The sequence below is a fragment of the Balaenoptera acutorostrata genome, chromosome 7 (assembly GCF_949987535.1).
Source record: "Balaenoptera acutorostrata chromosome 7, mBalAcu1.1, whole genome shotgun sequence".
Lineage (NCBI taxonomy): Eukaryota > Metazoa > Chordata > Mammalia > Artiodactyla > Balaenopteridae > Balaenoptera > Balaenoptera acutorostrata.
Window position 1 is genome coordinate 5,950,889 of NC_080070.1, and position 17,813 is coordinate 5,968,701.

At 42.9% G+C, this 17,813-nt stretch overlaps 1 protein-coding gene across 1 annotated transcript in view; it reads left to right on the plus strand.

The window, feature by feature from the left end:
• Positions 1 to 17,597, plus strand: part of RHEB (Ras homolog, mTORC1 binding) — a 47,212-nt gene extending 29,615 nt beyond the window's left edge. The window contains exons 3-8 of the mRNA XM_057549960.1: positions 2,861 to 2,928; positions 9,566 to 9,648; positions 10,306 to 10,362; positions 10,474 to 10,521; positions 11,272 to 11,353; positions 17,081 to 17,597. Of these exons, the coding sequence (XP_057405943.1) occupies positions 2,861 to 2,928; positions 9,566 to 9,648; positions 10,306 to 10,362; positions 10,474 to 10,521; positions 11,272 to 11,353; positions 17,081 to 17,173 (431 nt within the window). The 3' untranslated portion in view covers positions 17,174 to 17,597. The remainder of the gene's footprint in view (positions 1 to 2,860; positions 2,929 to 9,565; positions 9,649 to 10,305; positions 10,363 to 10,473; positions 10,522 to 11,271; positions 11,354 to 17,080) is intronic.
• The last annotated feature ends 216 nt before the right edge of the window (positions 17,598 to 17,813 follow it).

Below are 17,813 nucleotides of genomic sequence, written 5' to 3' on the forward strand. Positions count from 1 at the left end.
CACTTTAGTAATACAAATCTTACTTTGTGAATATCCAATTTTAGAAATCTCTTATTACCTTGCTTATTAGTAGGTTTAACTAGTAAGTGGCTATTAGTCTGCTTAGGGCAGTCTCAGGGTTTTAGGTTGGAAATTGGATTAATTTCTCCAGCGATTGAAAAAGGGAGGGAGAGAGGAAAGTGATACCCGGAGAGAGCCAGCTTTGCCTTTCTACACAAGGAGGGCGTAGGAGAATCTGTTCCTGGTTTATGGAACTGACAGACATACCTCTCATTACACTTCCCTTTTTTCTATAGTAACAAGAAGAGGCAGTTTTCCTGTGGCAGATGGAAGGTCTTCAATTTCATTTCACTGCCATGTGTAGGAGGATTTACATCCTTTTTATATGCAACGAAATACTAAAACGTTTATTAATATCTTATTTCTTGTGTGTCTCTTCCCTCACTAGCCAGTACTCCCCCAGCCTCCTTGGCTGAATTTTCTTGTTTTTCTGACCCGGCATCACAGGTGCCCCTCTGGCTCTCCCTGCACTTGCTTTCTTGTGACCCTCGCTCTCCAAGAACTTGCTTGGCTCACCACAGCCGCCAGCCTCTCCTCTCCCCTGAACTGGTATTTTGTGGGCTTTCCAACTGAACATACCTAAACCCGGCCCCTGCTCCCTCCCCCCCACCCCACCCCCACCCCGTGCTGCTCCTCCAGGCTTTCCCTCTGTTGATAGATGGTACATCGTGCGTTTGTACTTTGGAGTCACCCTGATCCCCTTTCTCTCGCACCTACTTCCAGTCAACCAGAAAATCCTTCGGGTCCTGCCTGTGCAGCGCATCCAGAACCCAGCATTTCTCACGCCTCCGTCTCCGCCCCGCTAGTCCAGGCCACCGTCATCCTTTGGTCACGATAGTCTACGTAGCCACTATATTGTGGGCTCCTACTGATGTCCCTTAGCCACTTTTGTCCGTTTCAGTTATTCACAGCATAGCCAGAGTGATCTTTCTAAAATATAAATCAGACCAGGTTACTCCGTGCTCAAAACCCTTGGTTTTCCCGTCACATTCTGAATAAAAACCTGCGGTCCTCACCGTGTCCTAATAACGTCTCCTGCCTCGTCTCCAGCCGTTCTCTCGCAGGCTCAGCTGCTTTGCCTTCTCACTTTTCCTTGCCTTTCTTACTTCTTCACTTGCAGTTTAGGCTCTGCCTGGATGCTTCTCACAGAGAAGATACCTGACTGTGTGTATGTCTTGTTTGCCTCTCTGTCTGCTTCTTCCTCCTTTTACTGGGATGTCAGCTCACCGAGGTCAGAGACTGCAGTGTCTCGAACACCTAGAACAATACTGGTGGTGATCATAGGCGCTCAAAAAATAGTTCTTGAATGAATGAATGTTTTGTTTCAATAATCTTTTCATAATAATTCCATTACACTTCATAACCACAACTACTTAGTTCTAATTGAAGGTTACAGGTTTGTTGCTCACCAGCGTTCCTTACAGAATTTTCATCGAGTCTAAGACGCACCTTTGATCTTACCTGACTGAGGTGTCGATGGGCAGGTTTCCACCCAGGAACATCATGACTGCCCCCTGGCTGACGGTGATCAAGAGCACCATCAGGGCACTAAGCATCCCAAGTTCAGAGGGGTTACAACATGGGGGAAAAAAATTCCAATAGAATTTATTTCTTGGAAATGATGGAAACAGTTTATATTGGGTACTCCCTATCTTGATATATTCTCATTCAGTTTTCATCTAGTTTGACTATTTCATTACAGTGATAATTTTCAGAAAGGGCACAAGAATGATATAAAGTGTGGCAATTGGCTTGAGTAGTCTGGTCTGTAATTTTCACTCCCCTGATTCTAGCAGCCCTGCCCACATCAGAAAAGTATGGTGCTGGTATGAGTATCTTTGATTATTGCTTCTCTTTCAGCCATCCTTTCTCTCCCAGTGGAATTCATCATTCAGATAAGATCTTTCTCTCCTCCTTAAGGGTTTTCTCCCCTGATTTTCATCTGTCTCTATTTGCTTTCTCTTTTGTCTGTGGGACAAAGTGGGCAAAAGTGGGTCCTCTCTCAGCTGTTCAAGGGATAGATTCTGTTGCCCGGCTCCAGTCAGATTTGAAGACTCGTTGTGAGTCAAGATGGCTGGGACGGGGTGTACGGAAGAAATCTGTTCCATTTCATTATCAGGGTTCCAGATGGTTACTTTTTAATATCCTATTACTATTAATAGTTCTTTCCTCTTCATTTGTTTGAAGTCTGTCTCCTTAGAATTGTGAATTTTCCCGAAGTTATTTGAGTCTGATTTCCCCCCAGATAGGGAAAGGTTGTTGTGACAAGTTGCTTGCATCTTTCAGCTAAGTGGAGATGATGGCTTCACACAGAACATGTTCTGTTGCTGTCCTCTCTCAATAAAATTGCCAATTTTCTAGGTACTGAAAGTTCTTAGCGCTTCAGTTAATATCAGCTCTTTGTGCTCTGGCACCAGACTTGCTATAAATTAATGACAAGTTGTGTGCTTTTGGTTCATTCTAGAACTCAGACTTTATGTAATATATTTCACTTTTTCACAAGAGGAAAAGACTGTCCACAGCTAGAGCATTCAGATCACTTTTATAAGATTGGAAGCATTGCCTACTTTGTTTCTTTGAAAAAGCTTCAAGGTTTACCCAACATTGGTTTTAGTCAGCGTTGCTTAGTTAAATAATGGAAGTAAGGAACAATCTATAAACTCAGATATTCTTTTTTGTTTTGTGGGATCTTTTTATGAGATTACTAAGGACGCTGCTTAATTGGTTGTCATTGTTTGAGCTTTCAGTGATCCAAAGTTCACGTTTTTCTAGCTAATATTTAATTCCTTTTTCACTGTAGCTTTCACAAAATTGATCACAGTAAATGGACAAGAATATCATCTTCAACTTGTAGATACAGCTGGGCAGGTAAGTGTGTCAGAATCCCATATAGCACACCCGACAGCCCTAGCCCTGCCACTGACGCTTAAACACAGTGACGCTGCCAAGAAGACCCCTCGTGATTTATGTGTGTTGGGATATTAACAGGCTGTCTACTTTGTCTTTTCTAAGATATTTACAGAAGTTTTTCAAATAATTAACTTGTTTTTCTACTGTAGAATGGTTTTAAATATATTCATCATAACATTGTGAAGGTTTATATTTATTAAAGGTTAGTTGTTTTCTATTTTCTAAAGGTTGATTCTGTATCAGAGAATCACATTAGCCCTTTTCCTCCCTTTGTAATATGTATCCTCCTACGTTAAGAAGAAAGTTGATCTTTTCTAGGGGAAAGGCCTGGGAAAGGCATAGGGTAGAAATGAGCTGGTTGTATTGGATATATTATAGGATTACAAGATTAAAGAGTGTCGATTTGATTTGCTAGACAGTAACTGCCAAAGGTGAGTAACCCCCAAAAAAGGTATGCACAGGTTAATGTGGCAGTGATGTGGGGACTGGATCGCCAGAGGAATTGACTGGAAGCAGAGGATGAAAGGAATTAAGAGAACCTGAAGGGAGCCAAGAGAACCCTTTTGACAGCTCACCTTCCCCATTCCGTGCCACTCAGTACTGCTTTTACTAGAAACCATTTTGTTCGGCTGAATTTATTACTGTTGACTGGAGGGTGGGGCATGTAAAGAAGCTGGGATGTCACCTTGCATCTTATAACCGACAAAGGATCAGACTAGCAGGAGGGTGAGTGTAGGGTAGACTGGTCTGCCGTGTTAAATGGAGGCTTTTTTCTGGAACCTGGGGAAACTGGCATAGACCTAGAAAGATGTGGCCTGTCTTGCAGGTTTGGAATGAACTCCCTCTGCTTTATATTTTGAAGTGAACGTAGAAGGAAAGTGTAACCCCCCTAGTGAAGCAAGAAAATAGCTGTATTGGGTCGTTTTAGCACTGGAGGAACCCTGGAGTTTCCATTCTGGAAGCTTCAAATAAAATAAGTCAAATGTGTATGTCAGAGAGCTGTCACATAAGTCATTCACTCCACATCCGCGGTGGATGTGCTGGGCTTTCGTCTTCAGACCTCATGGTGGTTTTCTTGGAGCAGAGCCATCCTAGGCTTTTACTCTACGGGGTACCTGCCTATTGATAGAATGGGAGCCTGTTGGAACAGGGGAAATAACAGAAGTCTCCATTAGCGATTGACGACATAGAGGACGCAGCTTATCTTAGAAGTTAGTGTAGGAAGAGCCTCTGGGGTAGGACCTTGTTCTGGATTCTTAGTGTTGGTATTTTTTATAATAGTTCAGGCAATTGTGTAATTTATTACCTAAAACAAGACACTTCTAAGAGTGAAGGGGGACACTGGTAGCAGTCAGGCTGGGACAACAGGTAGAAGCTGAGAGTGCCCTGGGTGCAGAAATATGGAAGTCTGACACGATCAAGATTTCGGTTTGGGACTTCCCTGGTGGCACAGCGGTTAAGAATCCTCCTGCTGTGAATTCCCTGGTGGCGCGGTGGTTAGGAATCCTCCTGCCAATGCAGGGGACACGGGTTCGAGCCCTGTTCCGGGAAGATCCCACACACTGCAGAGCAACTAAGCCCGTGTGCCACAACTACCGAGCCTGCGCTCTAGAGCCCGTGAGCCACAACTACTGAGCCCACGTGACACAACTACTGAAACCCACGCGCCCAGAGCCCGTGCTCCACAACAAAGAGAAACCATCGCAGTGAGAAGCCCACACACCGCAATGAAGAGTAGCCCCCAATTGCCGCAACTAGAGAAAGCCCGCGCGCAGCAACGAAGACCCAACGCAGCCATAAATAAATGTATGTATGTATGTATGTATAACAATTTTTAAAAATCCATTAAAAAAGAAAGAATCCCCCTGCCAATGCAGGGCACACGGGTTCGATCCCTGGTCCGGGAAGATTCCACATGTCGCAGAGCAGCTAAGCCCGTGTGCCACAGCTACTGAGCCCACACGCCTAGAGCCCGTGCACTGCAATGAAGAATAGCCCCCGCTTGCCGCAACTAGAGAAAGCCAGCATGCAACAATGAAGACCCAACGCGGCCAAAAAAAAAAAAAGGATTTCGGTTTGCTTTTATATCTTTGTTTTGAATTTTCATTAAGCTTGTGGAAAGTAAGGGTAAGGATGCAGATTGATAAATTACTTTCACGTAATGTAACTACAGCAATTCATTTTATAATAGGCCAGAAGGAGAATCAGTATTTCGTAGTTGTTTGGAGCGTGGGCTCTGCAGTCACACTGCCTGGATTTGAATCCTAGGTTTTCTTACTAACTCGTTGACCTTGAGAAAGGTAACAAACTTTTCTGTGCCTCATACGTTTCATCTGTATAATGGTGATAACTGTGGTGCCTGCCTTCACAGGATTGTTACATGTTTTAGAGGCGATTTATGAGCTTCAACAGAACTTGATCCTTACTTGTAGGTCTTTGATGCCACTGAGGCTAGAGTGGTGACCTAGCATGGAAACTCAGTTGAGGTTCACAATGTGAGTGGGAGTCGTGCAGGAGTCTCTTATACTTGGAGGAGAGCTGTCCTTGAAAACATTTCTCGGGAGAGAAAATTCTTTATATTGACTCTCCTTATGAAAATAGAACGTGTGTTCCTCAGAGATTCTGTTTTGCTCCAAAGCATAAATGTACACTTGGACATCACACACCTTTAACTGTTTTAATGATAGAGCAATATAAAGAATGACCCCAAAAGGATCAGAGCTCTCAGGGAATGAGTGTACAGTGTGAGTATGCAAAGAGCATAGGTTAATTCCTGGCTCTGCTGTCTCGCTCTTTTGGGCTTTGTTACCGCGGGCTAAGAATATTTAGAGAATTTTTGCACAAAATATATTCAGATTTAGCTACTCTGAATAATTTGTTCTCATTGCAGCTAATAGTTCCAAAAGGCTATATTCACAGTTGGGAGACCGTAAAAGGTTATGCTGGTATTTGCAATTCACGATGGTGCAACAGGGGTGGTATTTCCTTATGCCACGGTCCTGCCCTCGTTCTGTAGAAATTGGATGAGATAACACTTATATTTACTGCTCTAAGAACTCTTTTTAAATCGCATTCATATCATGGGGTTGAGACTGCTGGTAGCAAGGAAAAATGATTATGATAGCAAGTACTGTTCATTTAGCAGTTTATTTTACACAGCTGATTTAATTGCCCAGCTAGGGGTGATAATGAGCAGAGTGAGTGGATTATTTTTAGTTTGCTTGAAATATTTTGTTTTGACCTAATTTAAGTAAACTCAGTGACAAGTGACTCACAGACGGTCAATTTTACTGTCAAATTCCCTTTTAAAAAAAAGTTTTAAATTCATTTAAAAAATAATAATAATAATAATACATGTACATGTTATAGAAATAAAATAACACCAAAAGGTAAATAGTCAAAATTAAATCTTTCCACTGCAGCTATCTTAGCTCCACTCCGCCAACAGTAACCCATTATCAGTTTCTAGTAAATGCTTCCAAGCTGTTTTATACGTGAACATGCAAATATAGTTTTAAACTATTTTTTTCTTTTCTACACAAAAAGTAGCGTGTCTCTATATCTCCATCTTGGAGGTTATTCCGTATACGGGCTCTTTTCTTCCCCCCATGGCCGCATAATGTCCCATTGTTTGGATACATCGTAATTTAACTATTGATCAGCAGTTAGGTTGTTTGCAGTCATGCCACCACCAGCAGTGCCACAGCCAGTATCTTGTGTTACTTTAGAAGGATGGTATGTATGTAAGAAAATGTCCTGGGTGTGGGATTGCTGGACCATAGGGTCACATTCTTGGCAGCAGTGAATAGGCGTGCCTGTTTCCCTACACCCTCGCCAACACGACGGGTTACCACATTTTTTGATATTTGCCAATCTGCTGGGTGAAAAAATAGTATCTCAGTGTCGTGTTTTTCTTCTTATGAAGGAATTTGATCATATTTTCCTGTGTTTGAGGGCATTTGTATTATATTTCCTTTCTGCACATTATCCTGTCTATTCATGTACTTCGCCCTTGTCTATTGGGAGGATGGTCTTTGCTTGTTGAGTTGAAAGATCACTTAATGTGTGAAGAAAATTAGCACTAGAAAATTAGCTGCGGAACTTCCCTGATGTTCCAGTGGTAAAGAATCCACCTTCCAATGCAGGGGACGCGGGTTCAATCCCTGGTCGGGGAACTAAGATCCCACATCCGTGAGGCAGCTAAGCCTGCACACCGCAACTACTGAGCCCACATGCCTCAACTAGAGAGCCCGTGTGCTGCAAACTACAGAGTCCGCGCACCACAACTAGAGAGAGAAAACCCACACGCCACAACTAGAGAGAAGCCTGCATACCATGACGAAAGATCCCATGCGCCGCAACTAAGACCCGACGCAGCCAAAAAAATAAAAATAAATAAATAGATATACCTTAAAAAAAGAAAATTAGCTGCAGGGTTCTGTTTTATTTTCAGTCTGTCTTTTGTTTATGCTTTTTGTTTGGGAGGTTTTCAGCCATGAAGAATGTCTTCATTTTCATGTGATTGAGTTTATTAATCTCTTTTTAACCAATACTAGTTTTTTAAAATTCTCCCATCCACTATGTACCTAGTTTCAGTTTTCATCTTCAGATCTTTTATTCCTCTGGAATACATTTTTGCTAAGGTTTGAGGTAGAGATCCAACTTAGCCATTTCCCCCCAGATGGCTCTGCATTTGTTCCCTGTACATTTTGTTGAGGGTTACTTTTTATCCTTACCGGTTTGAAATGCCAGTATTATCATATACCTACTTCCCATGACTACTTGGGTCTTTGTAGATGTCCCTGTCTGCTCCATTCATGAGCTAGTACTGCACTATTTTAATTACCGTAGCTTTATGGTTTCCACCCACTTGCCTCTGCAGTTGCTATTCTTTCTCCGGAAGTATACTTTTTATCAGGATTATGTGACATTTGTATATTAATTTAGGATTAATTAGTGGATATCCTTATGATTCTACACATTCTTGCTGAAGACCACACTCTTCCGCTGATTTAACTCTTTTATCTCTTGGGAGTATTTTAAGATTTTCTTCAGATGGATCACATACTTTTATTTTCTTAGGCTTATTATTAGGAATTTTGTCCTTTTTGGTTGCTTTAAAGCTGAGGGTCTTTTTCCTCTGTTATACTTTCTATTTTTTACACTGTACTTCTTGAATATGATTATCCTTTTCTTTTTTCCCACATCTTCACTTCAGGAAAAAGGTAATTTGAACTTTGGGTCTGCTGTAGCTGAACTGGTGACTAAAATCATTTGAAATTTTGTTTTTAATCTGGGTGGAAAGATCTCTCATTCCATTAACAACTTGTTTTTCAACATCAACACTAAAATGAATTCAACTTAATGAAAGTTGTACTATTAATGAAATCAAAGAAGGTTTTATTTTGCATACGTAGTAAGCTCTGTGATGTTGAAATGCTATTGTGATTAATGACTATAATATCAGAGAGTTGATAGTAAAACTTACTTTTCTTCTTAATTTTTTTTTTTTAAGACACTTTAACATAGGGCAGTGACTCAGGGTCATCATCGTAATCACACTATGGAATTGCAGAGTTAACAGAGACAGTTAGTTACTTGATGTAAGGGTGGCTTGCCGTGATTTTTCTGTAACAGTGCCTGGGATGTGTGGTATATTAACAATTATATTTCAACTGAGAAGGAAATGTTTGTACCATACAGTGGCACTCTTGAGTACTGCAGTGACATTAAACGCTCTTGTAGTCTTTGATAATTCTGCATCTAAAGCAGCAGGGTTTTTCTTAAAGCATTGTAAAACTGGTACTAACAGGCTATTGCATAATGTGTACCTGTCTTTCTAATTCCTGAAGTTGCTCAATATATAGCTCATTTGATCCTAAAAAGTCTGAATATACCGACTGAGTCTAGTGTTTTGTTTCTCTTCTCTCTTCCTCTTTTTCAAGCGCCGGTAGCAACCCACTAATGACTGGTACCTTGGGCTCAGGCCATTGTGACTCATGTGCAGAAAATAGGTGAAAATACACACTTAGGGAATAAACTAGTAGCACTTGTGAATTTACTGTGAGGCCTAAGGACTCTGGACTTTTAGGTCCATAAAGAAGAGGTGGTGGTGCTTTTCCCTTGATACAAGATCATGGAACCAGTCTTTTTATTCCTTCCATCTTCTTCTCCCAGGATCTGCAGCAGACGTTAGCTGTCCCTCAGAAGTCTTAGAATAGGGACTTCCCTGGTGGTCCAGTGGTTAGGACTCTGCGCTCCCAAAGCAGGGGACATGGGTTCGATCCCTGGTTGGGGAATTAGGATCCTGCATTCTGCGTGGCAAAAAGAAAGAGAGAAAGGGAGGGAGGGAGGGAGGAAGAGAGGAAGGAAGGAAGAAAGAAGAAAAGGTCTTAGAATAGCCTGGGTCATTTTTCAATATTGGCTTAAAGCATATTATTGCCCCCAAACCAGTCCTAAGTAAATCTTGAGTGTGTAGGCTATGTCTCTAGAATAACAGATTAATCCATTTTTTATTTACTTTGATTTCTTTGACCATGTGATATGTGAGATTGCTTGTTCTGCTACTCAAATGTAATTATTTTTTCTTTCACAGGATGAATATTCCATCTTTCCTCAGACATACTCCATAGATATTAATGGTTATATTCTTGTGTATTCTGTTACATCAATCAAAAGGTAAGGCCCACTTCTGCTTGCTTGAGTTTATTTGCTGTGCTTAGATGGCATTAATCCTTCTAAGGGATTAATGCTGGAATTGGCAGTAGTAACAACTAGACTTTAATGGTTTTTAGTGGTTGTCTTGTGGAACAAACAGGTTGTTAAGGGCAAAAAATTATCCCATTAGGTGTTCTCTTACACTGATGGAGTAAAAAACTCTTATTTCTTACCTCGGGCTGCCTAGCTAGATAGTGACTGAACATGATCTGAGCTTTTCTGCTGATTGCAATGGGAAATGCATTAATTGATTTACTTTTTTCGTGTTTTCACCGTATTAGTGTGGAGCACGGGCTGATTGCTAGGGCCCTCTCGCTAAGCAACATTCTGCAAATGTTTATTCAGAGATTAAATCAGCCCAGTTGTAGACTTTCCCATTTAAATATCTCACCTATTCCACTTTGAATATTCTCAGTAAGGGCTGCTGAGTGTTGAATATACGCACATGTGAAAAAGTGGTAGGAAAAAATAAAGGAATTCCTTGTGTTCGGTTTACTTTATATTAAAATGGTGAGTCTATGACATTTTCCATTTTTCCCACTATAAATATTACACAACAAACGTTTTAAAACATCACCACTAAAATGGATGTCTGATTTCATGCTTTTTGTTTTATAGCTTTGAAGTGATCAAAGTTATCCATGGCAAACTGTTGGATATGGTGGGGAAAGTACAGTAAGTAGTAATAGTTTATCTCTTTTGTTAGATAATCATAATAGTATCTTCTGAACAATCAAATCGGGCACTGACTAGGGTACTTTGGCTTTTTTTCCCTTGTATTAATAGGATACCTATTATGTTGGTTGGGAATAAGAAAGACCTACATATGGAAAGGTATGTAGCTTCTAAATACTGATTTATAAAGTCAAGTCTAAGACGATTTAGTCACTGAAGTTTCATTTTTAATCATTGTTCTTATAGCAAGAATATTTTTAGCTGTAGCATATCTCTGTCTTTCTGTGTTCAGAAATGTGGCGGTGACCGTGCATCGCAGAAGCAAAACTGCAGTAAAAATCTCACCTGTCTTGGAAAATGTTTCCTCTAAAAAAAGAGCGCAAACACTATAGAAAATTATCTTCAGATCCTTTTACCATTTTGCATAAAGCAGACTCTAAAAAGACAATGGTAGCACTCATTTATTCAACAAATAGTTTTTTGAGTCCCAGGCTTAGGATTAGAGCTGTGAACAGAGGAGGAGCCTGACACTAGAGGAAGAGGCTCACTGGCCGAACGCCGGCGGGACGGCACCGAGGGCCCTTTCGGGATTGCCCCGCCTTTGGGTGCTTGTAGCCGAGCTGGCTTCAAAATAGTCCGTTGTTGCAGACGCTGGCGTGTTGGCGTCCTGTTCTACTCGCTGGAGCAGGCGTGGCCACCCCATGAGGCAGTGTCCGCTCGGTTCCCCAGGTCAGGGGTGACGGAAATGCTTCTCTGCATTACATGCTGGATGAGAGTATTGAACTGAGCATGCTTCTGCTTCATAAGGGAAAAAACTGATTAAACTGGCGCCTGTTTCATAAATCAATTATAGATGTTTTATATAATAAAGAGCAAAGTACTTTAATTAGAATTTTCTTTTTCCATTAGGGTGATCAGTTATGAAGAAGGGAAAGCGTTAGCAGAATCTTGGAACGCAGCTTTTTTGGAATCTTCTGCTAAAGAAAATCAGGTACGTGTTTTTTAAACTTCATTTTGCCCTGCATCCCATCATTCATGGGCGTTTGTTCCTCTCAGTCAGCATCTCACCACCATCTTCATCACTCCTGTTCAGTCTTCATCCTTCCACCATTTCTAATACCCATCTCTGGGTTGCTTTAGGACGATACTATTGATGTTTTAATTCAGTCAGTATTCTACTTAAAATGGGACCTAGAATATTTCTAGGATAAATAGAAATTAATAGTAAAGGCAATACTTCCTTTGAGAACATATAGTCTTATTTTTGTTTCATACTAAAGGCTGGTACAGAAGTAAGTGCAGGCATAGAAAAGAAACAAGAATGATCTTACATCACTTTGGCAATAATTTTGTACCCTTACCTCCCCCCTTTTTCTGTTGGGTGGAACTGAGTTAGGTGCATGTGTTGTTTTAACACAGAAACTGTTAAGAACCATTTTACAAGCATTTTTCCCAATTTCAGCCCTGCGGATGTTCCTTTAAAGGCATATCCGAGGAAGGATGTCACTTCTATTGCAGAAGACTTCCCATATCTCCTTTTCCCTTTTCCTCCGTGGCGTTAATTTAGACCTAGAACGTCCAAGCTTGTCTCCTGCCTCCATGTTCTCACCAGTGTATTTCTGTTTGCTGCCATTCACCTTCTGAAGCTACAGATCAGATGATGTCACCCTCAACTAAAAACTGTCAGTGGGTTGCCCGTCATCTATAGAACAAACCCCAAAGCCCTCAGCGTGATGTTGAGTGCAGTGTGTGATTCGAACTTTTCCGGTTTCTTCTTTCACTGTATCCCTGTACTTTTCAGTCGCAGCAAACTCCTCCCACTTCATTAAATACAAGGGGTACTTCCAGATGCCTCCCCTTTACTCTCATTCTTCTCAGACTTGAAATATCCTTTCTCTAATTAACTACATACTTAAAGTATTTTCAACATGTGCTCTTGTTTGATCTTCAAATAAGATGAATTGGCTTTCATTTCTGTGAGGAAACTGTAGTTCAGTGAGGGTGGGTGGCTTGATGTGGTTGAGGACAGTCAGCTGTCCTTCCCCAGCTCCGCCACCTTTCACCACTGAGACCCCAGCCCTCAAGGTTCTGCTTAAATTCCACTTTCTCCTGGACCCCTGCATGATTCGTCTGGCTAAAATTAATAGTAGTTTTTTCTCTCTTATCCCCTTTAATTCATTCTGAGATTCAAGGCCGTATCACTGGCCTTCATTTTCTCCATAATGTCCGGCACAGTGGTTTTATATCTACTAGGTGCTCGGTCAACCCAGGTATCCCTTGATAGGCAAATCTGTTTGCCCCTGTGTCCCCAGGTGAGGGAAATTAAATCTATACAATTGACTCCCAAGTTCCAGATAGCAAGAGATTTACCTGCATCCATTTAGTGCAGAGAGTGAGAATTCAGATAAGAAGAGCTGAGATGAGAGATACCTGTACTGCTTAACTGAATTAAATCAGACAATTATTGGGTGTCTAATCTATCCTTAAGATCATCCAGTTGAACTGTCTCATTTTAGAAGTGAGGCATTTTAAGATCCAGAGAGGTAAATAACTTTCCTAAGGTCACTCTATATTTCATATGGTATAAGAACTTGGACTAAATTTTAAATTTAACCCAAATTTAGTCCTCTCTCCTCTCCACCATGCTTTCTGATGGATGGGAAGAGAGGGCCTTGTGCATAACCAAAGTGTAATAGAGATTAGAGTGTTCTTGAGGGAGAGAGAGAGACCGTTCTGTATTAAAAAGTCTGTGTGTGAACCTTAAATGGAATCTGGTTCTAAAATCCCTCGTGTAAAAGACATTTTTGGTCAATTGGGGAGATTTGATTACGTTTTAGATATATTAGGGAAATGGTGTTGGGATTATGAAGAGAATATCCTTATTCTTAGAAAATGCAAACCATAGTATGTAGGGGCCAAGTTTCATAATGTCTGCAGCTTAGTTTCAGATGGGATAGATGGGGGGGATGGACAGAAGGAGAGCAAGCAAATATAGCAAAGCTGTTAACATTTGTTGAACTCAGATATCAGGGCTCCGTGTTATTATACAGTTGTCCCCATTTTTCTGTATGCTTAAAAATTTGCATAATAAAAATTTGAAGGTGGTCAGAAGGTACAAACTTCCAGTTATAAAATAAAGAAGTCCTGAGGATGTGATGTATATAGCATGGTGACTATGGTTAACAATATTGTATATTTGAAAACTGCTAAGAGTAGATCTTAAAAGTTCTCATCACAAGAAAAAAAAGTTTGTAACTATGTGTGACCAGACTTATTGTGGTGATCATTTCACAATATATACATACATCAAGTCATTATGTTGTACACCTAGAACTAATATATGCTACATAACAACTATCTCAATTTAAAAATCTTTTTGACGTGGAGGAGTGAAGTTGAATGGCCCTAAGCTATCTTTGGTTCTGCTTGCTAACTTCGCTCTGTTGTGTTTCTCTTTGGTGAAAATCTGAGGATCCTAAAACAAGTATTGTGTTTGACTTTATAATTACGTAGGCATCATCCGCAGTTTCACTGTTCATATAGGTTCACGTAGCCCCTGTGCATTGTGTGTCACTGTTCTGTGCGTCTCTGGCAGTTGCTTTATTATTCCTTCCAGCATCCTCAAAGGTGTAGACACCTTATGGACCCTACCTCGAATGTAGTTAAGAGGGATTGCTTAGTAAGGCGTGTTGCCTCAGGTTAATTTATCTTTTGAGAGTGACCTATAATGGTATGCTTAGGGTATGTTATTAAACTACTTTTTGGTCGGAGGATGCAGGCCTTTTCTCTATCTAGTTTTATGCTATACTTTACCGTAGCTTAAGATTTTTAATATGGTTCTGGATAGATTTACTTTTTAACCTTTTAGTTTCCTTTAGAAGGTAGGATACTCCCTTTTCAGTACCCATATAAAAGATGAAATTGTGCTCAAGGCTTAAAGTTAAAATGAAAAAATTCCAACTGCTGTAATTCTTTTAAAGTTTTGATAAATTTAGTAGATTTATCTGATATTAACCAAAACTCTAAAAGAAGGCAAGGGTGCAGTACGGTGACCTCAAACATCCCAGACAAGCTAGAAGATCAGATGTCCCAACTCACTGTTGTCTCGGTTAACTTTAGCACCTTCATCAGATCAACAAATACCTTACTCGACGTGAAATAATCCTTAAAGGCAGAAAGATTCTTGTACCCAAATTAGGTAAATACAGTGATGATATGCATATCCTTGGAAAGCAGCAGTCCTGACCAGTTGTCTAGACACTTCTCAGCCCTCGGTTGTGGCTCTTGTGACACCGCTCACCTTGTTGTTGAGTGTGCTGAAGACAATTGGATCCTAAGCCTAGTGAGTTTTTCCCCAGCAGGTGGGGAGAAACCAAGTAATTCTAATCCCTTATGTTAAGAGGTGTGATTGATTCTAATCCACACATACACTAGAATGCTTACTACTCTTGGTCTGTGTAGTAGGAAGAGAGAGAATTTGTGTAGTAAAGAGACATCCACATCAGTAGTCACGTGATCAGAGACCAACCTTTGTGAACTGCTCAAACTTTTTATTGATAAATTTTCAAATGTAGCTTTGTATTACTTAGCAAAAATCCAGTATTTTAAAATAAACCAACCTCAGTGGAGTTCAGTCAGATTTGCTGATAACAAAGTGCACAGTGGTAAAAATTATCAAGTCGGTGAGAATACTGCACTTTGACTATTACTGAACTATGGGATATGTTTGCAGTTCTGGCTTATTTTCTGTGGAGGCCTTCACAAATTGTATTTCAGCAATTTGATGGAAGAGAATGCATTTTGGCAGAGTCAGATCACACAGGTAATCAAGGAGAATGCTAAGATTTATCTAGAAAGCCAGATTTCAGGCACGCTGTATTTTTTTGGTAAGAGTTTGGCATGCGTCTTTCCACACATTTTTCTGTGCTTTTTTTTTTGGGGGGGGGCTGTGTTGGGTCTTCATTGCTGCGCGCAGGCTTTCTCTAGTTGTGGCGAGCGGGGGCTACTCTTGGTTGCGGTTCACAGGCTTCTCATTGTGGTGGCTTCTCTTGTTGCGGAGCACAGGCTCTAGGCATGCGGGCTTCAGTAGTTGCAGCATGCAGGCTCAGTAGTTGTGGCTCGCGTGCTCTAGAGCGCAGGCTCAGTAGTTGTGGCGCACGGGCTTAAGGGCTCCGCGGCATGTGGGACCTTCCCAGACCAGGGCTCGAACCCATGTCCCCTGCATCGGCAGGTGGATTCTAAACCACTGCGCCACAAGGGAAGCCCTGTGCATTTTTTTAGGATGAAATAAATAGCAACTTGCCTGCATAGTCGTGGGAAAGGAGGGGAATTGGTAATGCAGAAAGGAAGGTGCTTGCTGAAGTCAGTGGCCTCGATTAGACAGGAGAGGTGGGCCTGGGGCTGGCTTGGGCTCACTTAGGGGTGCCTCCTTTGTGCCAGCAGGAAAGAGGGAACCAGAGTAGATGAGCCCAGATTCAAGGGCATGGTCATTGGTGGACGGAGTATGGAGAGTTCGCTTATGAACGCTGCTTCTCTTTCCCCAGTGAAATGTAGAACCCAGTCGTCAGCCGAGGGTGAGAGCGGGAAAGAGGTTCAGCGATCCCAGTGGAAGGAAGAGGCATGACCCCTTCATCCCGGGGGGTGACTGGACCAGAGAAATGTGGTTGGGCTGCTGGGGCACCAGGGGTCCCCTTTGGGTTCAGGGTCCTGGAGGTGTGTCCGTGGGCTGTGTCCGCTGCGTGGCGCAGGCAGCGAGCCGGCAGACAGATGGCAGGGAAGGGAGTAGGAGGACGGTGACTGCCCTGGAGACGTCTGCGCTGGCCCGGGAGGCGAGAGAAGGAAGGTGGGGGCTGGAGGGGGGCGGCTGCTTGGTGATGACAAGATCTAGGTGCTGCCCTGCGAGGCTTTTGAAAACAGGAGCGTTTTCGGATTATCACAGTGACCGCATTTGAAGGACAGGGACTGACGTTCGGCCCAAGTGAGGATTTCCTGCCCTAAATGATAGCGGCTCCTCCTTGTGAAGGGCTGGTCCCTGGGGCTGGGAGGTGCAGTCGGGAGAGAGGAGGTCCCCGGCAGGTGTGCAAGGCCAGGGTGGCGCGAGTGGTGGCGGAGGTGGAGCTGCTGCCCCGGAGGAGGGGGGTGAGGCCGGGGGTGACTCGGGGCTCTAGGTGGCCTAGAGGAAGCAGGCTCAGAGGGGACGGGTGTCATCTCACGGCCTAAGGGTCAGAGCGGAGAGTTTTCGGGAAGTGGGAGGGGAAAGGGTGTGACAGGCAGGGCGTGGGGTGCGGGGCCAGGCAGAAGAGCCCCTGCGCTGCTGTAGTCCCAGGGCACCTGCTGTAGTCCCAGGGCACCGGCGGGCGAGGGGAGCGAGGGGAGCGAGCGAGCAGGGGATACTCCACCCTGGAGGCCCAGAGGAGCCGCAGGAGGCGGAGTAGGCGGGAGCCGGGGCTGACGGCTCCTCGGGCCTCCTGTGACTGGCGGAAACGGGGCTCAGAAGTGTGATTTGAGGTTAGTCCTGGTGGTCTGCAGTCACACGTGGGGGTGGGGGGGGAGGGATCCCCGGCTGCTGCGGCTCTGGGGCACCTCGTCGGCCTCCACGCCTGGACCTCCGCGTGCAGGGCGGGCCGTGGGCCTTCTCCAGTCCCGCCGGCAGCATCCGTGTTCCTCGTGGCTCGGCTTGTAGCACTAACATTGTCACTGGTTTTCTCTTTGGTTTCAGACTGCTGTTGATGTTTTTAGAAGGATAATTTTGGAGGCAGAAAAAATTGATGGGGCCGCTTCACAAGGAAAGTCTTCCTGCTCAGTGATGTGATTCTACCGCAGAACCTGAGGGCACTGGGAACCTGGCCTGCCTGAGGAGGCAGCCTGCCCGTTATCCTTTAAGATAAACTCTGCTTCCTTTCTCTTCTGTTAACCTGAAAGATTTCATTTGGGTCAGAGCGTCTCCCCCACCCCCTCCTTTCAGATTATGTTAAACTCTGACTCGGTCCAAATGAGTTCACTTCCATTTTCAAATTTTGAGCAATCATATTTTCAATTTATATATTGTATTTCTTAATAATATTATGACCAAGAATTTTATTGCATTAATTTTTCAGTGTAGTTTGTTGTTTAAAATAATGTAATCATCCAAATGATACATATTGTTACACTACTATTAACTAGGCTTGGATATTTCAGTGTTTATTTCATTGTGTTAAATGTATACTTGTAAATAAAATAGCTGCAAACCCTAATCCTCGTGCGCCTCTGTGTGGCTTTTAAGGAAGAAAACCTGTCCTCCTGAGGGCTTCTTTCCCTGCCTCCGGGGAGGCTCCAGGTTGGATTCCAGGAGCCAGTGGAGGATGTGGCCCACCGGGCGGCTGTGGGCAGTTGGGGTCCAGTGCCCGAATGGGGGGGGGGAGTTCCTGTTGGCTAAAGCCAAGTGACCTTGGGGGCGTCTGTGAGGGGAG